Source organism: Ursus arctos, unplaced genomic scaffold, assembly GCF_023065955.2.
Source record: "Ursus arctos isolate Adak ecotype North America unplaced genomic scaffold, UrsArc2.0 scaffold_24, whole genome shotgun sequence".
NCBI classification, from domain to species: domain Eukaryota; kingdom Metazoa; phylum Chordata; class Mammalia; order Carnivora; family Ursidae; genus Ursus; species Ursus arctos.
The window spans coordinates 32,837,361-32,864,215 of NW_026622919.1; the positions used below are offsets into that span (position 1 = coordinate 32,837,361).

Consider the following 26,855-nt stretch of genomic DNA (forward strand, 5'->3'; position numbering starts at 1 on the left):
GTTTTGTTGAGGCTAAAAGAGCATGTTGGTTCTATACTGAGAGTCCTTCTCTGTTGGGTCTGGGGACCGTCTGTTCTTCTAACTCTGCCTTTGCCACATTTCCTGTGACCCTTTTTGAGGCCAACTGCTTGATTGATCAATAGCTCTCCTCCCTGCAGACTGTATGTACTTTGGTCATCTTATCTTGTTCCGCCCTCGGAAATTTATTTACTCACTCTTGATTTTTGTTGATTAATTGGCCTTTGTCTTATTGGCCCAAGTCTCCTAGCTAGCAGGTGATAGATAGATCCAGGAATTCAATCCCATTTTATCAGTTTCCAAAATACAGACTTCCACTACCCTGTATTGCTGCTGTTGGTTCAGATCTTAGTTTGCAACATTTTAAGAAAGAGAATGTCAAATAGCCATGTAAACAGCAAGAAATACTATAGAATCAAAGAAATTTTGGTTATTCTATCCTGGTAGGATAAAATAGGACAAAGGTGGCCAAGTAGGGTTGCGTCCTACAGGGACCAGAACAGAGTGCCTATTACCCTCACTGTCCTAGAGTGGTGCCAAGGTGTGGAACCAATATAAGTGGGAAAACAAAGGAGCTGATGAATAAGTTGAAGCAAAGGGGACAGGAAGGAACTATAGCCTGGAGGAATTCTGAACATGGCAGACAGACACTAGTGGACCTTATTATAAATTTCCATGCCAATTTCCATGGGTTTGCCAACTACAGCAACACAGTCCAAAAAGGAACAAACTGCACCAGGGACAAAGTATCAGAAGGCGTGTGGTGGCTCTAGCAGCAAAGACATGATCTTAAGTTCTGAGGAGATAGCCTTGCTTAGTTCCAGCTGCTATTTTTCTTTCTATCCAGGATCCCCACCCTACTAGGGTGATGGTGACTGGAGGAGAGGAGTATTGTTGACCCACAGGGGGCTGGGAGAGTCAGGGTTTGGGGGCAGGAGGTCATTGGCTGAAGTGTGGGATTTCTCACCCCAGGTGATGGGAAATGCCCAAATTATAGAAGCCAGCAGGGCTGAGAAATGTTCAAGGGACCAAAATCCTGGAAGCTGGGAGGTAGGATGTGAGTGAGGGATGTCACCAAAACAAAGAGCCCAGGAATGGAAACTGGATAGTAGCAGAAAGAGTAGAGGATTTTTGTCTAGAACAGTTCAGCTCTTTCATAGTTCTTTACCAATTCATAGAGGCTGGGCTGTAAAGACCCAATTAAAAGCCTATGGCTGTAGGGGTGCCTGGGTGGTGTAGTTGGTTAAGTGTCTGACTCTTGGTTTCAGCTCTAGTCTTGACCTCAGGGTTGCGAGATTGAGCCCCATATCAGGCTCTGCTCTCAGTGCAGAGTCCACTTAAGACTCTCTCTCCCTCTGCCCCTCCCCCCTCAAATAAATAAATAAATTTTTTAAAAAGCCTGTGGCTGCTCATTTCCATGCTCTTTTTTTTTTTTTTTTAACCAAACTACTTGATCTGTCCTAATGGTCTCCATTTCCATCCTGTTGCCCTATACCTAGCCTCTGATTCTCTGCCTAGTGTCACTGGCCATGTAATTCACTAAGATAATCTCTGTGATCATCTATTACAGTTTTAACCCTTGACAGCATCCCAGTTTGCTGTGGCCCCATGCTCTGCAGCCTGCAGCTGTCTTATTCAGCCAACTGGTTAATTTGTCCCAGAATATCTCCTGACTCCTTCTTAGGGGTAGGCCCACAATTATGTTTCTTCCATTCCACCTGGGAACCTGTGTAATGTTGGCTATGTGCCATACCACTGATCATGTCCTGCCAAATACCGTGATGTCCACTTGGAGGTTTTATAGATTAACAGGAATTGCTAGGTTTTTCAAAATGACATGTGGGAACACAAGGAAACCCATTTACTCAGCCACTAAACTTGAGTGTCCTTTATAACTACATTTTCAGGAGGAAGCAAAGAAATTTTTCTTTCTGTCATTCACTTTATTCACGTAAACCATATACAGGAAAATACATGAATCACAAGTGTACAGCTGGATGAATTTTCACAAAGTGAGCACACTAGTTTAATCAGTACTCAGATTAAGAAACAAACATTATCAGCATCCAATCCAGTGTCCCCACCTGGTTACCACTCCCCATATGGTAATCACTCTTCTGACTTCTAGCAACGTTGATTCGTTTTGTCTGTTTTAGAACTTTATATATATTGAATACATATATTATGTATTCTTTTGCGTGTGGCTTTTTTGGGTCAACATCGTGTATGTTAGGTTTATCCATGTTGTCATGCATAACAGGAGTCTGTTCTTTTTCATTGTTATATTAGCATATTGTATGAATCTGCTACTGTTTATCCGTTCTCCTGCTATTGGACATTTGGAATGTTTCCAGTTTCCAGCTATCATGCATAGTCCTGCTATGAACATTCTTGTACATGTCTTTTGGTGAACATATGTGTGCATTTCTGTTGTGAATGTATCTAGGAGTAGAATTGTTTAGTAAAAGTATATGCATATGTTCAGTTTTAGTAGATACTGCCAACCAGTTTCCAAAATTGTTGTAACCAAGGATATATATGTGTGTGTGTGTGTGTGTGTGTCTGTGTGTCTGTGTGTGTGCGTGCGCGCGCGCGTGTGTGTGTGTGTGTATATATATTTTTTAATCCTTCCTAAATCTCTTGGAGCCAAGAGGCGGGCAGGTAGAAATTTGGCTGGCAGTGACAGCAAGTGCAGGTTAAAAACAACTCTTCCTTCTCTTCTGCCATTGTTTTTGTCAGATAGTTTTCTTTCCCCTGGCACAGGGCTTGGATGATATATATCACCAGGTGCCACCCAGGTGCAGCTGGCTGGTGGAATTCTGCAGTCGTGGGGCTTGATATGAAGATTTTCAGCTAAGTCAATATAGGATACCAAGCCAGAGGGATTAGAGTAACTGAAAGCTGGGCAAGAGGTCAAAGTCCAGGCAGCCTGCAGGAGAAAGTAAAACCCGGCAGAGAATGAAGTGGGGCTCACATAAAGAAAGAGAGAGATGCAGATATCAAATTGGCATAGAGGGCCAAAAGTCAAGGATTAGGAGAGAAAGAACAAGCAGGTGAAAAGTGAATGGGAACAGGTATGTGGTTCATGACTGGCCTTTACACACCAGCCTAGGGTAGACTGAGAATGGTCAGCCAAGCTCAAAGAAATGAAAACAAAACAAAACAAAATAATGTTATCCTACTGAAAACCGAAGCTGAGTAAGCCTTGTCTGGAAACATCTTTTGAGGATAATTGCAAACTTCTGGGAACTTGAATGGAGAATGTGGGGGTGGAACAAATACAGAGTTTTCTGTCAGAGATGTGATGTTTGTGTAGCAGACATTTCTCCAGGCTACTCTAGTTTGACAATACAATTGGATAATATGGACAGTAGCAGCCTCTACAAGGAGGTCATTAGAACCTCAGGTCCCCTTTTTATCTCTCAAGGATTTATGGGGGGAGGGGAGGTTTCATATGCATTTCTGAGTGGCTATAAACTGACTCATATCACCAACCACAGCTGGTGTGCAGTTACTTCTCTGCTGAAGTAGAAAGAGATGCCTTCTTCCCACCTGTGCTATAATCAAGCCACAAAAAAGGGTGACTTTGGGCCCTATTTCCTTGGGTGCCTCTAACAGTACAGAACTTTCCTTTGACTTTGTTTTTCACTTGAACAGAAAACAACTGAGATGACAATGGAAGTGACTTCACAATGTGCCATACTCAAAAATTACCTCTCCTTCTCAACCTCCTCCAACCCACCCCTGTACTTCCTAATACAAGTCATTCAACCTCTCTAGTATTCAACCTCCCATTCAACTTCTCATGGGTGATATGGCAAGAAAAATTTCTACCTTTCACAGTTACTGTGAGAATTAAATGAGATACTATGTAAAAGGTCTAGGGAGGGGGAATTTTCCAGAGTTTCTTCCTTATCACCCTTCATGTTTCCCTTAACCTCCATGACAAAAGTGGCTAACTTGCTTGGTTAGATTCCAAGACATTGACCAGGTGATTTTTCCCTCCAGTCAAGATCATGCATGATGTGCTTGGATCACACATGGGTACGGATCTCTCTGGGCTCTTCTGTCTTTGTCCCCATAGGACTGAGTGACACTCCAACCCAGGCCTGCCTCCAGGCTTAGAGAGAGGAAACAACCAGGTTGGAGTTACACTGGAAGGTACAGCCTGGTTCAGCTAGTGTCCATTTTGATTAGGCAGGTTCCTGGCTTTCCTGGTGGCTAAATATTTTTAATTTTACCTTGTAAAATTAAAAAAAAAAAAAAGGCCCTGTAAACCTCCAGTTCTAGGCAGGTGTCCTCAGACTACCTTACCAGAGAGAGCAAGCCTAACTAAAATGCAAGTGTTGTTTTCTTTTGCCACTGTCCACTGTATATATTTCTCCCTCCACACCTTGGGGGGTGGGGGGCAAGGGGTGGCTGTGGTCTAAGGTAGGATTCTGGTATTCTTAAGCCTCTTGACTCAATAGTATCTAATGAGATTCCAAACTAACCATAATCTTTACATTATAAACCTTAATAGTGTTTTGGTTATCTATTACTGCTTAATAAACCACCCTAAAATGTAGTGGCTTAAAACATCAATCATTTTTTTTTTTTAATTTCTCACGATTGTACGGTTGGTGCTCTGCTTATCAGTTCTGCTGGCCTCTTTTGGGTCTCTCACATGGCCACAGTCAGCTGGCAGCTGAGGCTGGAAATCTCCAGGATAGCTTCACTCATGTATTTGACCCCTCACTGGGCATGTCTGGAAGGCCAGACTCAGCTGGGATGCTGGCGAGGTAAGACCTCTCTTTCCTACCACGCAGTGCCAGGGCTTTTCCCTATCATGTGAACTTACCCAGTGGTGACTCAGGGCTCCTAAAAGCAGAAAAGTGGAAGCTGTCAGATGTTCTTAAGGCTGAGGCCTAGGGATGCCTGGGTGGCTCAGTCGGTTAAGCATCTGCCTTCAGGTCAGGTCATGATCCCAGAGTCCTGGGATTGAGTCCTGCATTGGGCTCCTTGCTCAGGGGGAGCCTGCTTCTCCCTCTGCCTGCTGTTCCCCTTGCTTGTGCTCTCTCTCTCTCTGACAAATGAATAAATAAAATCTTAAAAAAAAAAAAGGCTTAGGCCTGGAACAGGCACAGTGTCACTTCTACTGTATTCTATTCTTAAAAACAAGTGATAGGCCCAACCCTGAGGGGAAGGACTACATAAGGGTGTAAACGCCAGGAGGTATGGTTGATTGAAGGCTACTAATGTAACTTCCATAAGAAATATTAGTATATGTATGGTGACTAACATAAGAAAAAATATTAGTATAGGTTTTATTTGCAGTCTCTAGATTTAGTAAACATACACCAGGATTTATCTTTCTCTCCACTCAGGGTAAATATTCTCTACATATGGTACAATCTCCATTAAGTGTGTCCTGAAAGAATGGGGGTCTTACTGTATAGGACTAGTCATATGCCCCAACATATCCAGTCACTATCTTTCGTATGTGGTTTTATTTACAATCATGCAAATAAAGCCTCTGCTGACCTACCTTTTCAAATTTGACCTCACAAGGTTGTGTGGAGGATTAAATAGAATCATTTGTGTAAATTGCCTGGCAGTACACATCAGTAAGTACTCAATAATGGTAATTGTTATTATTATTTTATTACCAGGGTCCCTAAGGTATTGGGCTGGCCTTGGTAAAAATGTAATGAGATGACTTTGGGAAGTCACAGTTCCCCAGGGCACCTGAGTGATTAATACCCAAGAAAGTGGGTGGAATCATGAAGCTGAGATAATGGGACAGAACAGGTTATCAGCTGCCCACATACAAGATGAAAAGAGAATCAACAAGTACAGTTGCAGGAAATATCAGAAAAACAAAAGCAACAAAAGGAAAAGATAGAAATAATCTGAGGCCAGGAGAATAGGAAAAATAATTTAGAGGAGAGATGTCAGAACAAAAGGAAGAATCGTTTATTCCTTAGGCGGCAACAGGCCCCTAAGGCCAAGCTAATAGAGAGATTACCTGGAGGGGAGAAATGAGATGAAGAACTGCTAGTTTCCAGCTTGCAGGGAAGACAGAGCCAGGTACCAACTAGACTGAGAGACAAGTAGGTCCTCCATACCGTTTGTGGTAGTGTCGGCCTTCCAACACAACTAATTATGGATGCCAGACCACAGAGGACAGAGGAGAACAACAGCCCTCAGATGATAACAAATCAACCCTATCCAGAGTGAAGAACCTCAGCCAGCTGAAGCAGCTTTGGTTTCATCATGATTATGCGTTACCATTTTGTCAGTTCATAACTATCTATGAACTTCCTTTTCCCACATCTTACTCAAGTCTCCCCTTAGTTCTCCTAGAAAAACTTGTACTAAATAACCTGCATGAGAATAAAGAGATTAAATAAGATTTAAGTAAGATTATGGGGGTAAAAAGCATCTGGTAAACTTCTAAGTTACTCTACAATTGTGAAATGCTATTACTTTTAAGGAAAGCAGATTCAAGTATTATTGCTCAGAGAGAGAAGTGTTGGAGCCCCTTGGCTGAGATAAGTAGTTCTAAAGCCGGTAAAAACCACAAATACTGGGATAGAGACCACATTGCTAATTGTTGGCCTTGTGAACTCTCCTCCCCGGCTCTGACCCTCACCTCTGTCCCATCGCCCAACAGTTTTGAAAGAGGTGTTTGGTATGATTTAAGTTCAGCCAAGTTTGTGAACTGAAGTCGCAAAAAAAGAGAAAAAAAAAAGAGCTAATGGGCATTTCACCACTGTATCAAATTAATAATCAAATATCTGGATACAAGTAACTCAAAGAACTGAGAGTAAAGCATAGATAATCATTTCTTTCTTCTAGCTTCATTTGTATCAAAGGAAGAAGAATTTCTGAATAGAAGGGAAACAAAATTTATGGGGAAATACTTTAGTAGTAGGCTGAAAGGAGGGCAGTCATAGGAATAATTTCTTGAGTTAATCTTTTCATAAACACAGCAGGACAGTCTGTAAGGGCCTTTATTGCTAAACTAGCCTGAACTACAATGCCATGGAAATATACTAGAAAAGATGTTTGACTCTGTCTATAAGATTCAATATAATTTTCACTTACTCTTTTATTCAGCAAGTATTTATTGAGTAATTATATACATGGTACTCTCTGCCTTCAAGGAATTTATATTCTGGAGGGTGAAATAGACAATAAAAGGGGCAGCTGGGTGGCTCAGTCAGTGAAGCATTTGCCTTTGGCTCAGGTCATGATCCCGGGGTCCTGGGATCGAGTCTCAAATCAGGCTGCTTGCTCAGCAGGGAGCCTGCTTCTCCATCTGCCTGCCACTCCCCCCTGCTTGTGCTCTCTCTGTCTGACAAATAAATAAATAAATAAGTAGATCTTTAAGAAAAAGAAAGAGACAATAAAATAATAAACGAACACAATTTCAGGTAATGATAAATTCTATGAAGGAAATTAAATTAGGAAAGAGGATGAAGAATGACTGTACTCACAGTATCTTTTTCTCCCCCTGCACTTAGCCCAGTGAGTGTCCATAAATGCCAAATATATAAATGAATAAGTTATGTGCCCTCCCAAGTTCAAGCCCTCCTCACTTCATGCCTAGTTTATTGTCAATCACCCTTTGATGGATCATTCTGCCTTCATTCTCTCTTGTTTTCAGATATGATTTACTGCCTGGTTTAAAATGCTACTTTTATCATGTCACTTTTTTACTTCAAAACCTACAGTGACTTCCTATTGCCTTTTCCTTTTTTTAGTGATGTTTAAATAAAATAGTGTATTTATCTGTCACTGAATCTTATTTCTTGATTAATATTATGTCCCTCCTATGTCTTACTGAAGACATGTGGTATCCTTCTAAAATTATTATTAACCTGGGGACGCCTGGGTGGCTCAGTAGGTTAAGCGTCTGCCTTTAGCTCAGATCATGATCCCAGGGTCCTGGGATCGAGTCCCACATTGGGCTCCTTACTCAGCAGGGAGCCTGCTTCTCCCTCCACCTGCTACTCCCCCTGCTTGTGCTCTCTCTCTCTCTCTGACAAATAAATAAAAAAAAATCTTTTAAAAAAGAAGAAAAAAAATAAAATTATTATTAACCTAAACAACTTTATGGAAAAGAAAATATTAAACAATCAACTATATTTATGTCCCTCCAAATCTTTGAACTATGGAATCACTAAACTTTAGCACTGAGAATGGCCTTCTTTATAGGTCAAATTCTTCACTTCACGGCTGAGGAAGCTGAGAACAAGCAGATAAATTGCTGAGATGTCAATACCCAGCCAAGTGTCACAATTAGAACTCAGCTCTTCTGTACTTTCCACTGTACTACATTATATAGGCATATGTTTTTCATAGTTTAATCAGAGTATGCTATTTTGTGTTTCTCCTTTCCTGTTTATATTCCTCTATACACATTTCCATGTACAGACCTAAGTGAGGCTCTTACTGTTTTTGGTAGCTACGTGGCATTCCATTATATCCATATAGGCTGTGGTCCTTTATGAATCATCGCTGAGTTGCACAAAAGAATATAAGCCAACAAGTAATACTTCGTGTTGACAGTTTTTTTAAAAAAAAAATCTGTAGCTGCTTTGTAAATTTTGTTTTAAAAAACCATAGATTCTTAATCTGGTTTACTCATTTTTTCTTTTTTAAAAGCAGACCTGTTCATTTTGTGTGTTTTCTAAGTGTTATTTAAGTTTTTTAAAGTATATAAAGTGGTTAAGGTATAAATACATGCAAAGTATGGAATAGTTTTGCATTGGAAATTGTCAAGCCCATTTCGTACTGATTCAAAATGTGTACATATTTAGATTCCTGATTATTCTTTGTAATTCATTTTTTGGTCATGGCTATTCTGCATTTGAATATATAAAAAGACTTAAGAAAGTATTATTCTTCTCCCCTTTCCATCTGGAAAATAGAGGAAAAGAGTCTTACAAAGGTGAATACCTCCAAAGTTTATTCAATACTTCTTAAAATTTCTCAAGATTTATAACATTTATTTTCCAAAGTCCAATTTTGGGAAAATTAAGCCCAGATTTATAATCTAATGATCATTTTGTGCTGTTGCAGTGTCTTATTTTTCCTGAAGGTCATTATTATGAAAAAAAGCAGATTTTGAAAAAAAGTCTAGTTCATTTTGAATAGACTGCTTTGCATCCAGAGAAAACTGAAAAGTAAGGAGCAATACAACCATAAATTAAGCTTTTTAATCATTGTTATTTTTGTAGTTCCTTCATTTCAACATTTTGAAATCACTAATCACAATATGTCTCCTGAGACAGGGAAACAAAAGCAAAAATAAACTGTTGGGACTACATAAAAATAAAAAGCTTCTGCATAGTAAAGGAAACAATCAACAAAACTAAAAGGCAACCTACAGAATGGGAGAAGATATCTGCAAATGACGTACCTGTTTTATATATATATATATCTCCATCCCTTATAAAACTCAACACCCAAAAAACAAATAATCCCACTTAAAAATGGGCAGAAGACATGAACAGACATTTCTCCAAAGAAGACATACAGATGGGGGCACCTGGGTGGCTCAGTTGGTTAAGTGTCTGCCTTTTGCTCAGGTCATGATCTCAGGGTCCTGGGATTGAGCCCTGCCTCAGGCTCCCTGGTCAGCCAGGAGTCTGCTTCTCCTTCTCTCTCCCTTGGCCGCTCCCCCCTGCTCATGTGCTTGCTCTCTCTCTCTCTCTCTCAAATAAATAAGTAAAATATTAAAAAGAAGAAGAAGACATGCAGATGCCCAACAGACACATGAAAAGATGCTCATCATCACTTATCATCTGAGAAATGCAAATCAAAACTACAATGAGATATCACCTCACACCTGTCAAAATGGCTAAAATAAAAAACACAAGAAACAGCAAGTGTTGGCAAGGATGTGGAGAAAAAGAAACCCCGATGCCCTGTTGATGGGAATGCAAACTGGTATAGTCAGTGGAAAACAGTGTAGAGGTTCTTCAAAAAGTTAAAAATAGAACTACCTTATGATCCAGCAATCACACTACTGGGTATTTACCCAAAGAGTACAAGAACACAAATTCAAGGGACACATGCACCACTATGTTTATAGCAGAATTATTTACAATAGCCAAGATATGGAAACAGCCCAAGTGTCCATCAATTGAATGGATAAAGAAGATGTTACACACACACACACACACACGAATATTATTCAGCTATAAAAAAGAATGAAATTTTGCCATTCGCAACCATGTGGATGGAGCTAGAGAGTATAATGCTAAGTGAAATAAGTCAGAGAAAGAAAATACCATATGATTTCACTCATACGTGGAATTTAAGAAACAAAACAAAGAAGCAAAGGGAGAAAAATAATAGAGAAATCAAGAAACACACTCTCAATTGTTGAGAACAAACTGATGGTTATCAGATGGGGGGTTGGGTTAAATAGGTGATAGGGATTAAGGAGTGCACTTGTTGAGAAGAGCACTGGGTGATGTGTGGAATTGTTGATCACTATACTGTACACCTGAAACTAAAATAACACTGCATGCTAATGAATTGGAATGAAAATAAAAACTTTAAAAAAGTCACTAATCACAGGTGCTATGTAGCACCAGGAGTAGATAAGAACTGAAGACTGAAAGGGGAACTCACAGGTAGTAGCATTGCTTGCCCAAATTGTTAATAGTAACTATTATTCATTGAGCCCTCACTCTTACAGGCATTTTGCTAAGTACTATAACTATATTGTATCATTTAATCCTCATTTGGTTATATTACCCCCATTCTACAGATTAGTAAACAGAGGTTTGGAGAAGTTTGGTAACTTGCACAAGGTCACACAGCTAGCAGAGTCAGGAGAGAAATCTTTAATTCCAAAGTTTATGCTTTTCATATACCATACTGCCTCTATTTGGTAAATCATTGAGGGAAAGGGCAGTAGTTTACCTTTGGAGTAGTCTCATAGAGAAGAACTTCATAAAGGTCAAGATCGTTCCTGTAAGAAGAATATAAGTCTTTTTATTAAGATAGAAAATATGCTCTGGTAGCTAGCCTCCAAGATAACCTAGACTGATCCTCATATCTTGGTATTCCCCTCCCATATTGAATCAGGGCTGATTTTTGTGACAGATTACTGTAGAAGTGACAATGTAGGCCTTCTGAAGCTAATCAATAAAAGGCATTATAATTTTTGCCATGGCCCCTCTGATCTCTTGCTCTGGGGAAAGGCAGTCACCATGAGTGCAAGGACCCCTGAAAATTAACGTACGTGAAGAGAAACTGAGGTCTCCTGCCCATAGCCAGCACTAACTTGCCATTCGTGTGAGTGAGCCACCTTGGAAGCAGATCTGGCAGCCTAAGTCAAGCCTTCAGATGACTGTAGTCACAACCACCATCTGACTTAACCTCATGAGAATATCTAAGCTAGACCCAAACAGCCACAGAAACTATGAGAGATAATAAATGTTACTGTTTGAGTCGCAAAGTTTGGGGATAATTTGTTTTGCAGAAATAGGTAACTCATGGACACACTAACATTTAAATATTGCTTTTCTGAAAAGATGTCTATACTCTTTCTAATTACCAGCTCATTATTTCCCTGAGATAGACTTCCATCTTCCTTTCTTATCACCAATTCTTTTCAAAAGAATTCCTCTATCTTTTAACTTCTCTGACAAAGCTGTTTTTTATGAACATACATTGAAGTATTTTCTTTCCTCCTGAGGAAATGTAATTCTCTTTTCTCTATTTCACTAATTATACTAGGTAATTCTGCATATAAAAGGAAAATATAGGGTATTGCTATGATTAAACAGTTTAGTTCAACAATTCTTACTGCACCCAACAGGAAGCAATCTTCAGTGACTCCCCAGTGCCTATAGGATCAAGTTCAAACACCTTGCCCTACGTCATTCAGCCTCTACCCTCTTCTCACCACGTTTTCTACTGCTTTCCTTCACAAGCTCATTGTTCCAGTCAAATTGAACTATGATGTTTCTAATTCATGGTTTTTGCATCCTAGCTATTAGGAAAAATAAAACAAAAATAAAAATAAAACAAAAAGTAGGGCCTATAATCAAAAGAATTTGGGAAATGCTGTCTGTGGTAGATTTCTCAGGGAGATTTACAATGTATTTAGCATATTAAGAGCTCTGAAAAGTCCCACAGTAAAGAAATCTGCTCACTTCAGACAAAACTTTGTTCAACTCAACAAGACTTAGTTGACTAACATATGAATCAGGATCCAGAACAGAAAACAGCACCTATGCCAGGGAATCAATAAAAGGAATCTGACATGAGAAACTAGTTTTTAATGTTTTACAGGAATTCAAAGAGTAATACTGGGACAGTCCACAAATGAACAATATGAGGGAGATGTTACCCCCTAGATTCTAGGGACTAAGGGAGGAGGTAGTGTTGCCCAGATGTGGTAATACATTTTTTGGTAGATTCTCCAGCCCTAGTTAAGCCTTGTGATAATTGCAGTTCCAGCTGATATTTTGGCTGACTATATCCTCATGAGAAAGCCTGAGCCAGAACCACATAGCCAAGCCAGGTCCCAGGATTCCTGATCCTCAGAAAGTGTGTAAGATAATAAATATTTGTTGTTTTAAACTGCTAAGTTTCAGAATAATATGTTACATAGAAGTAAATAATTAATGTAGATATTGCTACCTGGAAGTGCGATTCTCCTGTATCCTAAAATGCAGACATGACTTTGGAACTGGAGGCTGGACTCTGGAGATAGTGAAAGTCCAAAGTACTTGAAGAAACCATTAATAAATCTTTAATAAGACTTTAGGTGAAGGCTTGCAAGAAAATGAGGTTATGTTACTGGCTACTAAAGGAAAGGGGATCCTTATTATATAGTGGCAAAAAGTTCAGCAACACTGTTGCCTGCCGTTATTGAAAGGTAGAAAATGTATCTAATGAACTGGGTGATTTAGCAAAAGAGATTTCCAGGCAAAGCTTTCCTCTTGTTGCCTATAGTAACATGTGAGAAGAGAGAGGTAAAATAAAGGAAGAACTTTCAACAAAAAGGAGATGGAATTTGCTGATTTTGAAAATTCTCACCTCTCCAAATAGTAAACAATCCTAACAATAAGATATAGCTTCTGAGCAAAGATCAAGTCCAGGGCATTGCCAGTAAAACACAGTCCAAAAATGAAGCCAATGGTGTGACTGTAAAATCTTTTGTCAAAGTCTCAGAAAGATTTAAGGTTGTGTGTCAGAGTATTATTCTGTTCAGATAAAAGGTCCTCTAAGGAGATTAAAGGTATGTCTCACATAGTCTCTTAATAAAATGATAAAGCATCTAGGAAACTTAAGGTCATTCTCCCTCAGCCATCTCATCAGAAAGATATTTGTAGGTATAGCTTTTGTCTAAAGGAGTGAATCCAATAAGATTGACAGAAAACTCATGAAATTTTTAATGGAAGTATGTATGCAGAAAGATCACCATCTTGGACCAAAACGGATAGGGATAGTACAAAATGAAAAAAGGCCTTTAGTTTCTCAAAGTTCTACTGGCAAGAAGTAGGCTGAGAAGACTCTTCAGCTGTAACCATAGGCGATCCTTCATGAAAAAGGGAGGAGACTCGGAAGTCAGAACCAAGACCCCAGAACATGAAGCTCAGAGCCAGGGAGAATTATTCTGAGACCTTGAGACTTCATCAAGGAACTTTCAACATTTGCTCAGCTGGATTTAGGAATTACAATGGACCAGTGACTCCCCTGTGCCTGCCATTTTCCCTCTTTTTAAGCAGGAATATCTATAGCAGTTAACCTATTATACCTGTCTTGCCATTGTATGTTGGGTGAATGGAGGGCAGATCTGTACTCAAGGAGATATACTTAAGGAACTGTCCTCAGGGAGCCTCAAGTGCACTGGAACTTGATTTACATGATGACATGTTGACTTCAAGATGATGCTGTAAGAGACTTTTGGTGACTTTGGGAGAAAGTGAGTATATTTTACATGTGAGAGGGACATGAATCATTTGGGACCAGAGGATGGACTGTGGTAGCCAGCCTCCACTAGAGCCCTAAATTATCCTTGACTGTTGGTATTTACACCCTTGTGTGTGTCCCTCCCACACTGTATCGCTGTTAGTTTGTGCTACCAACAGCATGTGGCTGAAGTGATGGTTTGGTAGTTCTAAGATTAAGGTATTAAAAAGACTGCAGCTCTGTTCTGGTACCTCTATCTCTTGGGTAGCTTCCTGTTGGAAAAACAAAACATGCCATGTTGTATGCAGCTGTGAGGAGGCCACCTGGCAGAATACCGAAGTCTCTGGCCAATGGCCAGCTAGGAGCTGTGTCCTGCCAACAGCCATGTGAATGAACTTGGAAGTGAACTCTTCAGCCCTACTCTGGCCTTGAGATAACTGTAGCCCTGGCCAAATCTTGACTGCAACCTCATGAGAGACCTTGAGCCAGAATCACCTGGCTAAGTCATTCTCAGATTACTAAACCTCAGGAGTTGTGCAAGATAATAAAATATTTGTTGTTTTAAGCTGTGAAGTTTCAAGGTAATTTAATATGCATCGGGTAGATAAGAAACATACGGCCCAAGAGCCAGGACTACCCAGCAGAAGCTGGAACGAGAGAGGGACTGTCCATCTGCAGTTGGAGCCACAAAAAGGATGCAGCCACTACTGGAGATACTGTCTGAAGCACAGGGAGAAGGAAAGACCTACCCTCTCCATGGCCCCTCATCTGCTACCCTTGTCTTCATTGGCCAAACCAAACCACAAGAAATTTATAAGGGAGCCTGAGAAATGTCATTTGCAGGGAGCAACCTCTTGAAATACAAAACATGGCAGAGGGAGAGGAGGAAATCAATTTGAGAAAAAATAGGCCAATTACCAGCACAACCAAGAATGCTTTTTATGTGGAATTTCCAATATTCTTCAGAACCTTGTTTTCAAAGTCCAGTTTGGGAAACTGTGGCCTAAATTGCTCTTCCCCAAATCTCTGCAAGTCCAAATCTTATTACATAAATTATTGTCTACTTTAAATGCAAAGTTTTACTCCATTAGCCTTTTGTTCCCCATTAGTTGGGGTAGCCCCATCTTCTTTCAATTACATAATATTTTGTCTATACCCATTTTAGGGATTTTCAAACCCAACTTACAGTTATTTAACGTATCTTACTGTCTGAGAATTCATAAGCTTCTTTAGAGTCAGATCTGTTTCTGATACACTGTTGCATATTGCCTTATCATCATAGCACCTATCACAGAACCCTGCTCATAGTAAATATCAATAGGTATAAATTGAATAAATGAGTGGATGAATGAATGTCAAAGCTAGTGGTAGAAATGGTATGAAACTATTACCTTCTTCTGTGTTACTGTTAAATCCCTTACATACATGTAAGTTCTATCTGATAGAAATAAGGGATTCTAGAATAATCTTCCTATTTTATTGGCTCATTACATCTTTTGAATTCCTGTGAACCTTTTTCAGGGGGATGGGAACAATAAAATTGCAAACCTGTTTATATCTGGGTAGGAATAATTATCCTGTGAGATCAAAGTCCTGTCTGGAACTTTTTAGCAGGAGGAGTAGGTTCAGAGAACTGCATTTGTCTCCTCTCTCAACATTGGCTGTTCTGAGAAAAATCATCTGCTTAGTAAGAAAGGAATGCTCAGCATTTTGCAAAAGCAATTTTCTCTACTTTCCTATCTTCCTTGCTGACGCCTTAATAGAGGGAATAAATGTGAAGCAGAAAGAATGTTTTTTTCTCTTTGTTTTCTTTCTTTTCTTCTTCCTCCCTCCCTTCCTTCCTTCCTTCCTTCCTTCCTTCCTTAGAGGGGTGAGGGAGGGGCAGAGGGAGAGAATCTTAAACAGGCTCACACCTACCCTGGAGCCTGATGTGGGGCTCAATCTTGTGGGGCTCAAACTCACTTTATTTTTTTTTAAGATTTAATTTTTTATTTGAGAGAGAGAGAGAGCACAAGCAGGGGAAGAGGGAGAAGCAGGCTCCTCGCCGAGCAGGAAGCCAGATACAGGGTTTGATCCCAGAACCCTGGGATCATGACCTGAGCCTGAGGCAGACTCTTAACCGACTGAGCCACCCAGGTGCCTCTCAATCTCACTTTAGATAAGCCCCTCTTAATTAGCTTCACTTCCTGCCTGGATTTCCATAATGCCCCCAACAAGTCTCCTGGCATCTTGCTTCTAAAAACAAATCTTAACTCTGTACTCTAATGTTTAAAGTTCTTCAATGGTTACTTCTTCTCTTTTGGATGAAATCCAAACTCTTCATAATTTGGCCTTGGGGTTACTACTTCAGCCAAATATCTTTTCTTACTAACACCAAGCTTTCCAGTCATTATCCACCCCCCGCCCGCCTACCCCAACCCTTCCTTCTGTCCCTCTCCTTCCCCTTTCACCTGAATCTTTTCCTAGCTCAACTCAACTCATCCTTCAAGATTCAGTTTCAACTGTCCCTGCAGGAAGTTTCTATTGAGCGCCGCACTATGGATTAGGCTCCTTTAGCATACTTATATAGACCTTGGGCAAGCTGTTCTCTAAACCTCAGTATCCCAATCTAGAAAAGTGGGATAATACAGTACTTACTTCAGAATCTTGTGAAAAGGATAATAGATAATTCATGCAAAATACTTAGCACAGTGCCTGACATATATTAGTGTTACATATTAGGTGTTAAATCATAGCAATTATTTAATCCAATCTCTTAATAATTGAGAAAACTGAGATCCAGAACAGTCAAATGACCAGCTCAAGTAGAATAAAGATAGGGGGAAGGGGATATCTGATTTGCTTCTGAGGGTTTACAAACCAAATTTCAAAGTGAGGAAATTTGGGGGGAATTGACTTCAAACTTAATATTAGAATAAAATATTTATCGAGAAACTTGAGTTTGAGAGTAGATGCTACACTACTAAGAAAAATGGCAAGTCAGGCCAACTTTTAAGACAGTTTAGGATATTTGACACTTAGAACTGAAATGTTTTCTTAATTGGCTCAACTTGCTAATTTACTTTGTTTATTTCTATATTCAACAAAGTAGTGTCTGTGCATTCACTCAGCCTTTTTTTAAAAATTGAATTAAGTACATTAAACCATTAACATGACCTTAAGAAAATCAATATTGTCCCCAGGCTCAAGACCATTCACTCCACAGCTTAATTGGTCCTTAACTTGCAGCTTTTGTAGATGTGTATTATCCAACACAGTAGCCACTAACCACGTGTCGCTATTGGGCACTTGAAATGTGGCTTGTCTGAAATGAAATGTGCTATAAGTGAAAATACACGGATTTTGAAAGGTTTGGTTAAAAAAAAAGGCAAACTATCTCAATTTTTAAAAAAGATTTATTTATTTAAGAGAGAGAGAATGCGAGAGAAAGCATGTGCGAGTAGGGGGAGGAGCACAGGGAAAGGGAGAGAGAGAATCCCAAGCAGACCCTGCGCTGAGCGCTGAGCGAGGAGCCCAATGAGGAGCTTGATTCCACGACTCTGAGATTATAACCTGAGTCAAAACCAAGAGTCAGATGTTTAACCGACTGAGCCACCCAGGGACCCCTATCTCAATAATTTTTTATATTGATTACATGTGAAATCATATTATTTCTGCTATATTGGGATAAATATATAATTAAAATTAATTTCACTATTTCTTTTTTATCTTTTTTAATGTGGCTACTGAGAAATTTTTAATTACTTCTGTAGCTAACATTATATTTCCCCTGGATAGCTCTGCTCTAGACCCTGGGATTTTTCAGAACAGGTGGGGAACATTAGTTCTAAGGTCAGACATTGCCCTTTCCTGGACTTTCTCTGCTTAGATGATGTAACTGTCACCCTTCCTGGAGGCCAGGCACATCCACTATCCCATTCAGAATGGAGTCCTTAAAAGGGTGGAGGAGTTAAAGAACAATTTTAAATGTAGATCACTGAGCAAATGCACGTTTCAAAGAGTCAAAGACAATAGATGATTATTGTCCAAGGCAACGTATAACATTCACCTTAACATTCCTGATTGGCTTTCCTATTTCACTTAGATTATCTCTTTTAATTGCCGCAACAACTCTAACATTTAGGTGCTATTGTTGCATACACATTTTACTAATGAATAACTGAAAGTTGGGGAGTTAGCAGGCAGTGATGTGGAGTTTTGATCGCAGTTGGTCCAACTATCCAATTGTCATATCTAGCAAGATTATGTGCTCCTTGTATAACCTATACCTCGTCTATACATGACCTGATACACATACTAGATAGTAATTATGTATAGTAAAATGTATATATAGTATAACTTCAATTGTGTAGGAGATATATATACATATATATATGGAAAAGTCTGGAAGGAAAAACATCAGAATGTTAAAAGATGGTTGATTATGAATGGTGACATTATGGGCATTTTTAAAATAATGTACGTTTAAATGTTTTTCATCTTTACACTTTATCTTCTAAACAAAAGATACTTTTCTATATCTTTTTTGACAATGTGTGTATACTGTTTTAGTTTATTTCCTTTACTTTTAAAATTACATAAAATAGCATGTTAAGAGAAGGTCCATGGTTATTGACACGTTCTCTGTGTGCCGATATTGATCTTTTCTCTTCTCCCCATGATTTTTCCATTCCTCTCATGTTTGGTGTCCTTTTCCTCCACTTACTTCTCCATTCTCTCTCTCTCAATTTCTCTCTTCGGCTCTTTCACCCCTCTCTTTCTGTCTCGCTCCTTTCATGATCCATTCTGAGACATTTTCCCTTGGATCTTCTTCCCTTATCTCCTATCTCTCTCTTCTTTTTGAGAAAACTGATATTCAAATGAAAGGTCAATCAAATGTTACTTTGCACCTGGTATGTTTCCAGGAGATTCTACCTGCCTCTGGAGTCCTGAGGAAGGTGCTCAAGTTGGGGACTGAGCAATGGAGGGCAAGACTTCTAAAGAGGATGGCAATGATTTAGATAAAATAAAAGGTGAGGGAGGACATTTCAGAGTGACAGAAGCAGTGGGAACAAAGGTCTGAGGATTCTATCAGGGAAAGAGAGATGAAGAGAGGGGTTCTTACCTTACGGGGTCTGGGGATTGCTGTCTTCTGGTGCTGGCACTCAGAAAGGATACGGACTTCGACTGATTTGAGCTCCTGGATTAAATTAGTCTTGGTTGTATAATTGACTTTGATATGTGGCCTTTGGATCTGAATTGGGCTTAATAAAATTTAACTGCTTCAAAGGGCTTTATAAGAATTCATTTTATCCTTCAAATCTGATTTCAAATGCTACCTACTTTAAGAAGCCTTCTCTGACTTTGGTGCTCCTCCTCCAGAGCTCCTATTGTGCCATAGTTGATACATACCTTATTCAAGCAATTACATCCATTGTATTTTATCTTATTCTGTGGGAAATGTTTCCTTTATTGCCTCTCTTCAGGAATCTTGAGGGACAGGCAGGTATCTTATTCATATTTGTATCCCAGGCCTAGCAAAGACCAGGAAATACTCAGTTGAGCATGCAGGTGCTCAATAATGATTTTTAAAAGTGTTTGAATAGCTAGCATTTAGTAAGCACTGTGGCAAGCCCTATACCTACACTGTTTCATTCACCAGACACTTTAGGAGAAAAGTACTTTTATTATCCTCATTTTACAATAAGAAAACTGAGAGTAAGAGAAATTAATTTCATAGTTTGAAATGAATGAAATAGTAGCAGAACTTTTTCTATAAGCTCTGGGCTTTAAGATTTGGGCTCTTAATCATCATAGATGAACAAATGGGCGGATGAGGAATCCTTTTCATTCCAAGGCTGAAGAAGTGACCTGGAAAAGTCTATCATTTATATTGCAAATGCAATTATGATGTCAAATTATAGTAAATCCTAACTCACTAATGTTTCTAACTTTTAAATCACCTTTACTTTTTCCTTCCTTCCTTCCTTCCTTCCTTCCTTCCTTCCCCTCAGTCTCTCTCTCCTCTCCAAAACTCTCATGGAAAATGTTTGAACTCAAGTTGAAGTGTAATCTAGTGAAGAACTGAGTGTTTTGTAGGGAAGGGAAATAACATTTTATTTGGTTCCCACTTCTTAACCATTCATTCATTTTCAAATTTACAAATACCAAGCACCTACTGTGTGCTAGGAACCTTTTTTTAAGCATCAGAGATATAGCGGTAAGAAACAAAGTTCTGGTTCTCACGGAGATTACACTAGTGGCACTTCACATACACTGACTTGTTCAACTCCTCACAATAATCTTATGAGGTAACGATGACAACAATAATAGATAACTCTTAGCAATGCATATCTGTGCCAGGCACTGGGCCACGTGTTATAACAACATCCCTATGAGATAGGGGGTATTTTTTCCCTGTTTTACAAATGAAGAAACTAAGACACAAAGAAGTGACTGACTCAAGGTTTGAACCCAAGCAAGTGTGGCTCTAACTCTCAAGCTATTAACCACAAGCTATATTGTTTCTCATACATTTCTTTCTTAATCTCAAAACTTTTAAGTGTCCAAGTTCTATCTCAGATCGTCTGACTCCCAAGCTCAGGGGTTTGCGAGTGAAAGTGCCTGGGAATTTTTGCAACACTTTCTTTTCCGACGAAATTAAACTGATTTCCACGTAATTCTCAGATTTGTGATGTGAACCCTCTTGCACTGTAAATTCCCCAGCAAGGAGAAAGATAGGGCCTGGGCCGGGGTCATCTTACACTTGCTGGGGCACCCAGCAGATGGCGCTATCTTAGTAGCCGCCAGCTGGCCGTCCGGTCCCCAGGGCTCACCGCCTCCGCCGAAAGCTTCCCGGCCCCCTCTCACTCCCTTCTCTCTCCTCCTCCCCACGGAGCCCGGGCCCACGTGACCTCAAGGCGGCCAATGGGCGAGCAGAGAGGGCGAGCTGGTCCCTGTGGCCGCCATTAAAGCGAAGGGAAAACCCGTGAATTCGGATTAAAGGGGGAAAAACACCGCCCGCTGGGCCCACAAAATGGGGGAGACTACGGCGTCCGGGCGGTGAGGCCGCAGTAGAGCAGACGTTAGGCCGGCTTGGCCCAGGGACGACACGAAGACATAGCCGGAGAATGGTCTGAGTCCGCAGACGCCGCCACCACCTCCGCCACTGAGGAGATTCTGGGCTTAAGGACATCGCCGCTGCCGGGCCGGGGGCCTGGGCTTCTCTCCCGGTTCTTGCCCTTTCTGCCCCTCTACGGGCGCCTCCCCACCCGGGAGAACCCTCCAGGGCTTCGTCTCTGCCCTCTCGGACTCGATTTTAATTATTTATTGTGTAATTTATTATTTTTTCTTGTGGCAGGGGCACATATCTCCTCTGTCCGCCGGAGAGGGACGAGCGTCCGCGGGCTCCGCGGCGGCCGCAGTCCGGCCCGCGGGGCAAGCGCGGCGCGGCCCTCCCGCCGGCCCTGGGGCCCGGGCGGCTAGGTGCCGGCCGGGCGGCGGGGGCTGCTCGCGGCGGCGGGGGGGTGGGTGGGGAGGGCGGGCGGCCCGGCGGCCTCCTCTTCCACCGCTCCCCCAACCACCACCCCCCCGCCCTCCCCGGTGTCTGTGTTTCTCTCTCTGGTCGGAGGCGGCGGTAATGGCGGATGGTGGGTTGTGGCGCCGGCGGCGGCTGCTGTGAGGGACGATGAGTTCCTCCTTCGTGCCGAACGGGGCCAGCCTGGAAGATTGTCACTGTAACCTCTTCTGCCTGGTGAGTGCAGGGGCCGCGGGCGGGGGCCGCGGCGAGCGGGACGGTGGGGGAGGGGGCCGCGAGGTGCGCCCTTGGGCCGTGGGGGAGGGGGTCCGGGTCTGATCCAGATGCCCGAGTCCCCAGGCTAGGCCCAGCCGGAGCCGGCGCGGCGGCGGAGCTTCGCACCAACCCCGGGAAACACGTTTGCTCACCCACCATCCTAGGCTCTGGTTTAGGAGTGCTGGCTCTTTTTTCTTGTTTCCGACTCTTCCTCACCGTAGTCTTGTCTTCAACTTGTGCTTCTTATCTGGCAGGACACTCACATTTCCCTCTGTGTTTCGTGCTTAACTACTGCTTTTCTCCTTCTTGACCATGTATCCCTTCTTACCACTTTCCATTATTGCCCATTTTCCCAGTGCCTTTATGCCTCACTCTGGTAATCTGGTTTCCCCCAATTAACAGGACACCGGAACTTCTGTACCAAAAATCTCTTCTCGTTTTACATTTTCTAATGAGTCAAACTAAGACAAGATTAGTTTCTCCCTTCGATGAGTTCAGATCTCTCTGTAAAAACCAGTAGATTCCATTTCATATGTTTTTTCTTTAAACTTTGAAAACAGTTTGCCATTTTGACAATTTCTAGCCATCTTGCTTTTATTAGAACATTATGTTTGTGTGAGAGTGAAACGGACTAATGGAGGAGGTTCTATGGTTTTGTACTAATTTTTTTTTTTTTGTATTTGTTTTGCTTGCGTTTTTAGAATACTTTTCAGCAGGCTGCTCCTCGTTTTATTGAAAAGTCTAGGGAAGTTGGATGCAGGAATGACAATTGTATAGGTTGGCCCAGTTCTGGGAACATCCAAGTTAAGACTTTGAAAACTACCAACTGTTGCAAATATTTAGTCCTCAGTTGGACAGTAGCTCAGCTTCATCCATGATTTCAAGTTTCAGTGACTTTCTTTTTTCATTTTTTTGTGTGCTAGGAGAAATATTAAGGGAGTATGTGATAGGTAAGTGAACTGAGTGGGCGGAGCACAACTAGTTGGCAAGTGTAAACTGCCAGTCATGTATCAGCAGTTTCATTTTTGGCAGCTTATGCTTTGCCCCTCTAAGTTAAAGAATTACTGGATTCCCTCTTTCGAATTTCTTTCACCGTGCCAAGTTGGGATTTTTAATGCCCTTCTCTCTTATAAAATGTTTTCTTGTACAGTGTCCATTAATCAGCATCTCTTCAGATGCAGCAAAACATAGCAGCAGGTTTTACATTTCTATCCTCTCTGACTCTATTTTTGGTACTTTTAGGATCAGGTTCTTTGAAAATAGACTAGTACAAATCTGACAGTTCTTTGTGAGCACCTATTTCACTTTTCCTAAAAGGGATGCATGAAGAACTAACAATTTTTTCAGTAATAGTTCACATTTCTTTTCATTAGAGCCATCACTTCTATAAACATGGAATGATGAGTCTTTAAAAATTAATTTTCTGTTAACAAGTGTGACACCAGGGAATAAACGCGACCGGTTGGAACAGAACTTAGAGGAAATGTTTGCTAAGTGTGCAATATTAAATTACATGTTTATATTTAACATTGTTAAGTTTCTTTTATTTTTCTTTGGGACACATATTTATTGCTATTCAGTGACATGTCAGTGTTAATATTTTAGCTGTTTTTGTTCCTTTCCTTAAATTTTTGGTTGTTGAATGATCAAAGAATCATTTTTTTTGGTCAGTCTGCTTTAACACCTTAGTATACATTGAAAAATTGTAATGTTTCAATGAAATAAGGGGCTTTAAGATTGCCTACTATTGACTTTGAGTGAATATGCAGTAATAATCATGCTTTCTTTTCTTTAGGCTGACTTGACGGGAATTAAATGGAAAAGATATGTGTGGCAAGGCCCAACTTCTGCCCCTATTCTGTTTCCGGTGACAGAGGAAGACCCCATTTTGAGCAGTTTTAGTCGCTGCCTTAAGGCAGATGTACTTGGTGTTTGGCGGCGAGATCAGAGACCTGGAAGAAGAGAATTGTGGATATTTTGGTGGGGTGAAGACCCCAATTTTGCTGACCTTATTCACCATGACTTGTCAGGTGAAAGCAACTTATCATTTCTAACTAATGATATATAGCAACATTGTATACTTTTCCTAAAAGTCATTTATATTACAGATCAAAATTTTTTTTGGTGAAACACTGTTAGGTGTGAAGCCAGATAAAAATTTAGCTTACTGTTATATTGCACTGTGGTTATTTTATTTTACTTAAGTTACCCATATTATGGCAGATTTTAGCATTGAATAACTTTGTTCTTTTACCACCCAGTTTCCTTCTTGCAGACATGGCACAGGGAAGGCATGTTACCTAAGAAAAATGGAATGGGGGAGCATGAAGTTCCTAACAAAGTAATTTGCAGGCATTTGTAATTCACTGTTTGAGTCCATTCTGCCACTGCTCTCTTCTGTATGAATATGCAGACAGTTATAGGAGTATCTAGAAATGTTGTAACTTTCTCATGTGTTTTTTTCAAGGTATATATTTATTTTGTTGTTAATTGTGGTTATATTAACATATGAAAGCATATGTTAATTTTGTTATTCTTAGAGAGTGATTCTTTTATTTTAGATACTGTTCCTTCAAAGTCTCACTAAAATGAGACCAGTGTCAACTTGTTTAGCTTTTATAGGACATGGAATCATGATCTGAAGAAGTACACAGAAATAATTTTATTATGAACCTATCAGTAAGACTACTTCTATCTTAATTTCTTGAATTTTTAGGACCAAGTATTACTTTAGAAAGAGAAACTATAGCTCTTCATGTAGTCATTGAAGCTTGTGCTTGAGACTCTAACACTGTTAACTAAATCTTTGATGATAGGGGTGTAAATTATTAGTTATTTGCTGCAAGGTACCAGCGACTTCAGCAAGATGTTTGGTAATGATTCTTGACACGTAAATTTAGGATTTTTAGATAACTAAAATAAGCATTCTTAATTGAAATTGAGTACTCTGAAGTTTCTATTATTGTCCATTTGACCTATAAGACCTATTTTATTTTTGGGTGTAATGTAATCCAGGTGACTGTCTTAAGCCCTTAGTAAGACTAACATTTCTGTAGGAATGTCTGTGTTCCATTTGTTTTGATAGTTCCTTTTACCTTCTAATGAACAAACCTTTCAGTGCTAATCTTTATTTTTAAGAGTGTTTGCAATTCTTTTATGATAAATGCTTTCCAGCTTTTCTAGCTTTCCTACTAAGATCCCTGCTGGAGATATTAATCCTTAGTTCTGAGAATGCATTGTAGTTCTAAATATGTAAAGTGATATGTTTACATATGTATGTGTATGCACAAGTATATGATGTATACATACATATCAGGATATGAAATTTTATTAAGCTTGCCGGCTTCCTTTTTCTTATATTGACTTTGGTACGCTGGAGTTATTTTATTCTTTATTTTAAGTGGTCATAAAGAACACCTTAACTACAATGTTTGGAGACTGTTTTAATGTATTGATAAACTGTATAAACTAGTTGATAAACTATAATGCTGACTTGGGGATTTCAGTATTAATAAGGTTGGCAGAGCATTTGAACAGACCATTTTTCCCCCAGATTCCATGTGATACATTTTGTAGAATTGAAGATAACTTTAACAGATGTGTGGCATTTGGTTTACCGTAGTAGGACTAATGTGTAGTATGTAGGTTTACCATAGTAGGATTAGTGTTTTGAAAGCCTATTAAAATTAAATGTGAGCTGTTTTGATGTAGATTAAAGTACTATGTGGATTTTCCCCCCTGAATTTCATGTTATGAGTTAAATATGTTTTCTCCTAAAACTGGGCTACAGTTTAAAAAATTGCTTCTGTGTTTACCTTTGCTTTTTTGCATAATTTAAAAAAATAATAATACCTGTAGTTTAAAATAGTGATCTTCAATGTGAATGAATATAATTTTGGAAGATTAGGTTTTAATTGTTAGATTTTGTTGAATGCCGTTGAATGATAATTAACTTTAAAAAATTTATCAGAGTGAAAGCAATTGAAATAGCAAAGCAAAATATATTAGGAGTAGTATGTATAATCATAATTACCATTCCAGAGCCTGTTCTGTACTGTACAATGTGTGTAGTCAGTGGTATTTATGTAATGTTTTCGCTCTTTTTCCCCCCTAACTTGTCATTTAGTTTAGAATGTTGTTACTTAAATCAGACATATCTTAAAGAATAATAAGGTCTTTTCAAATGGAGTATATTTGTCTCGCCCTTTTCTTTGCTCCAGGGACACCGTCTGCCTCCCTTTTGGGATAATTAGTCTGCCTCTGTCTCTCTAGCTAACCCCTTTTTCATTTCTTCCCATCTGTGGCACTCTATTCCCTTCTTTTAAGCTCCCCTGAGAAGAGAGCAGCTGGACAGTAGGGGTAGCATCAGCTGCAGGAGGCAATCCTGAGTTCCAAGTGGAGGTGTAGCACTGAGGAGAGGGGAACCGGAAGGCCCCAGGTGGTAACTAAAAAGCTGGTTAATTTAGTTTGAGCTTGCTTTTTGCAGGCACAGGCATTGCCCTTCTGTTTGGTTCAGCACCTACCACATCTTTTTACTGAAATGTTTGTGATTATGGTGTTATTTCCCTTCTTGATGAGGGAAAGAGAGAAGGCATTGTATTTTGCAAAGATTAGAATCTGTTTTTCTTATTAACTGAAATATCCAGTAATAAAAATACAGAATTGCCTTTGCTTAACCCCCTTATTTCTTTTATGTCATCTATAGTGTATTTTAAAAAATAAATTTTTAATTTTAAAATAGTTTTAGATTTACATAGGATTTGCAAAGATAGTATAGAAAGTTCCTATATAACCCTCACCCAGCTTCTTTTGTTGTTAATATCATACATTGTTTATATTTTTCACAACTAATGAACCCATATTGCTAGGCTGGTATTAACTGAAGCCTGTACTTTATTTGGATTTCCTTTATTTTTACCCAGAGTTCTTTTTCTGTCCTGTGTTCTCATCCAGGATACTACATTTAGTTGTCATGTCTCCTTAGGCTATTCCAGATTGTGATATTTTCTCAGACGTGCCTTATTTTGATGATCTTGATAGTTCTGAAGAGTCTGATCAGGTTCTACAGTGTATTCTAAATTTTGCCTGTCTGAATATCATGTAGCATGTGTTTGGGTCATTTTCTTTTCAAGTGTAGATG

At 39.8% G+C, this 26,855-nt stretch overlaps 1 protein-coding gene across 2 annotated transcripts in view; it reads left to right on the forward strand.

Annotated features, from left to right (window-relative positions):
• Nucleotides 1-26,855, forward strand: part of MED13 (mediator complex subunit 13) — a 270,369-nt gene that overhangs the window by 152,094 nt on the left and 91,420 nt on the right. The window contains exons 1-2 of one of the 2 annotated variants that reach the window (XM_026517486.4): nucleotides 21,498-21,676; nucleotides 23,511-23,745. In XM_026517486.4, the coding sequence (XP_026373271.1) occupies nucleotides 21,611-21,676; nucleotides 23,511-23,745 (301 nt within the window). In that variant the 5' untranslated portion in view covers nucleotides 21,498-21,610. Of the gene's footprint in view, nucleotides 1-21,497; nucleotides 21,677-23,510; nucleotides 23,746-26,855 lie in introns of those variants that run through there. The other variant, XM_048223687.2, reaches the window with a different exon arrangement.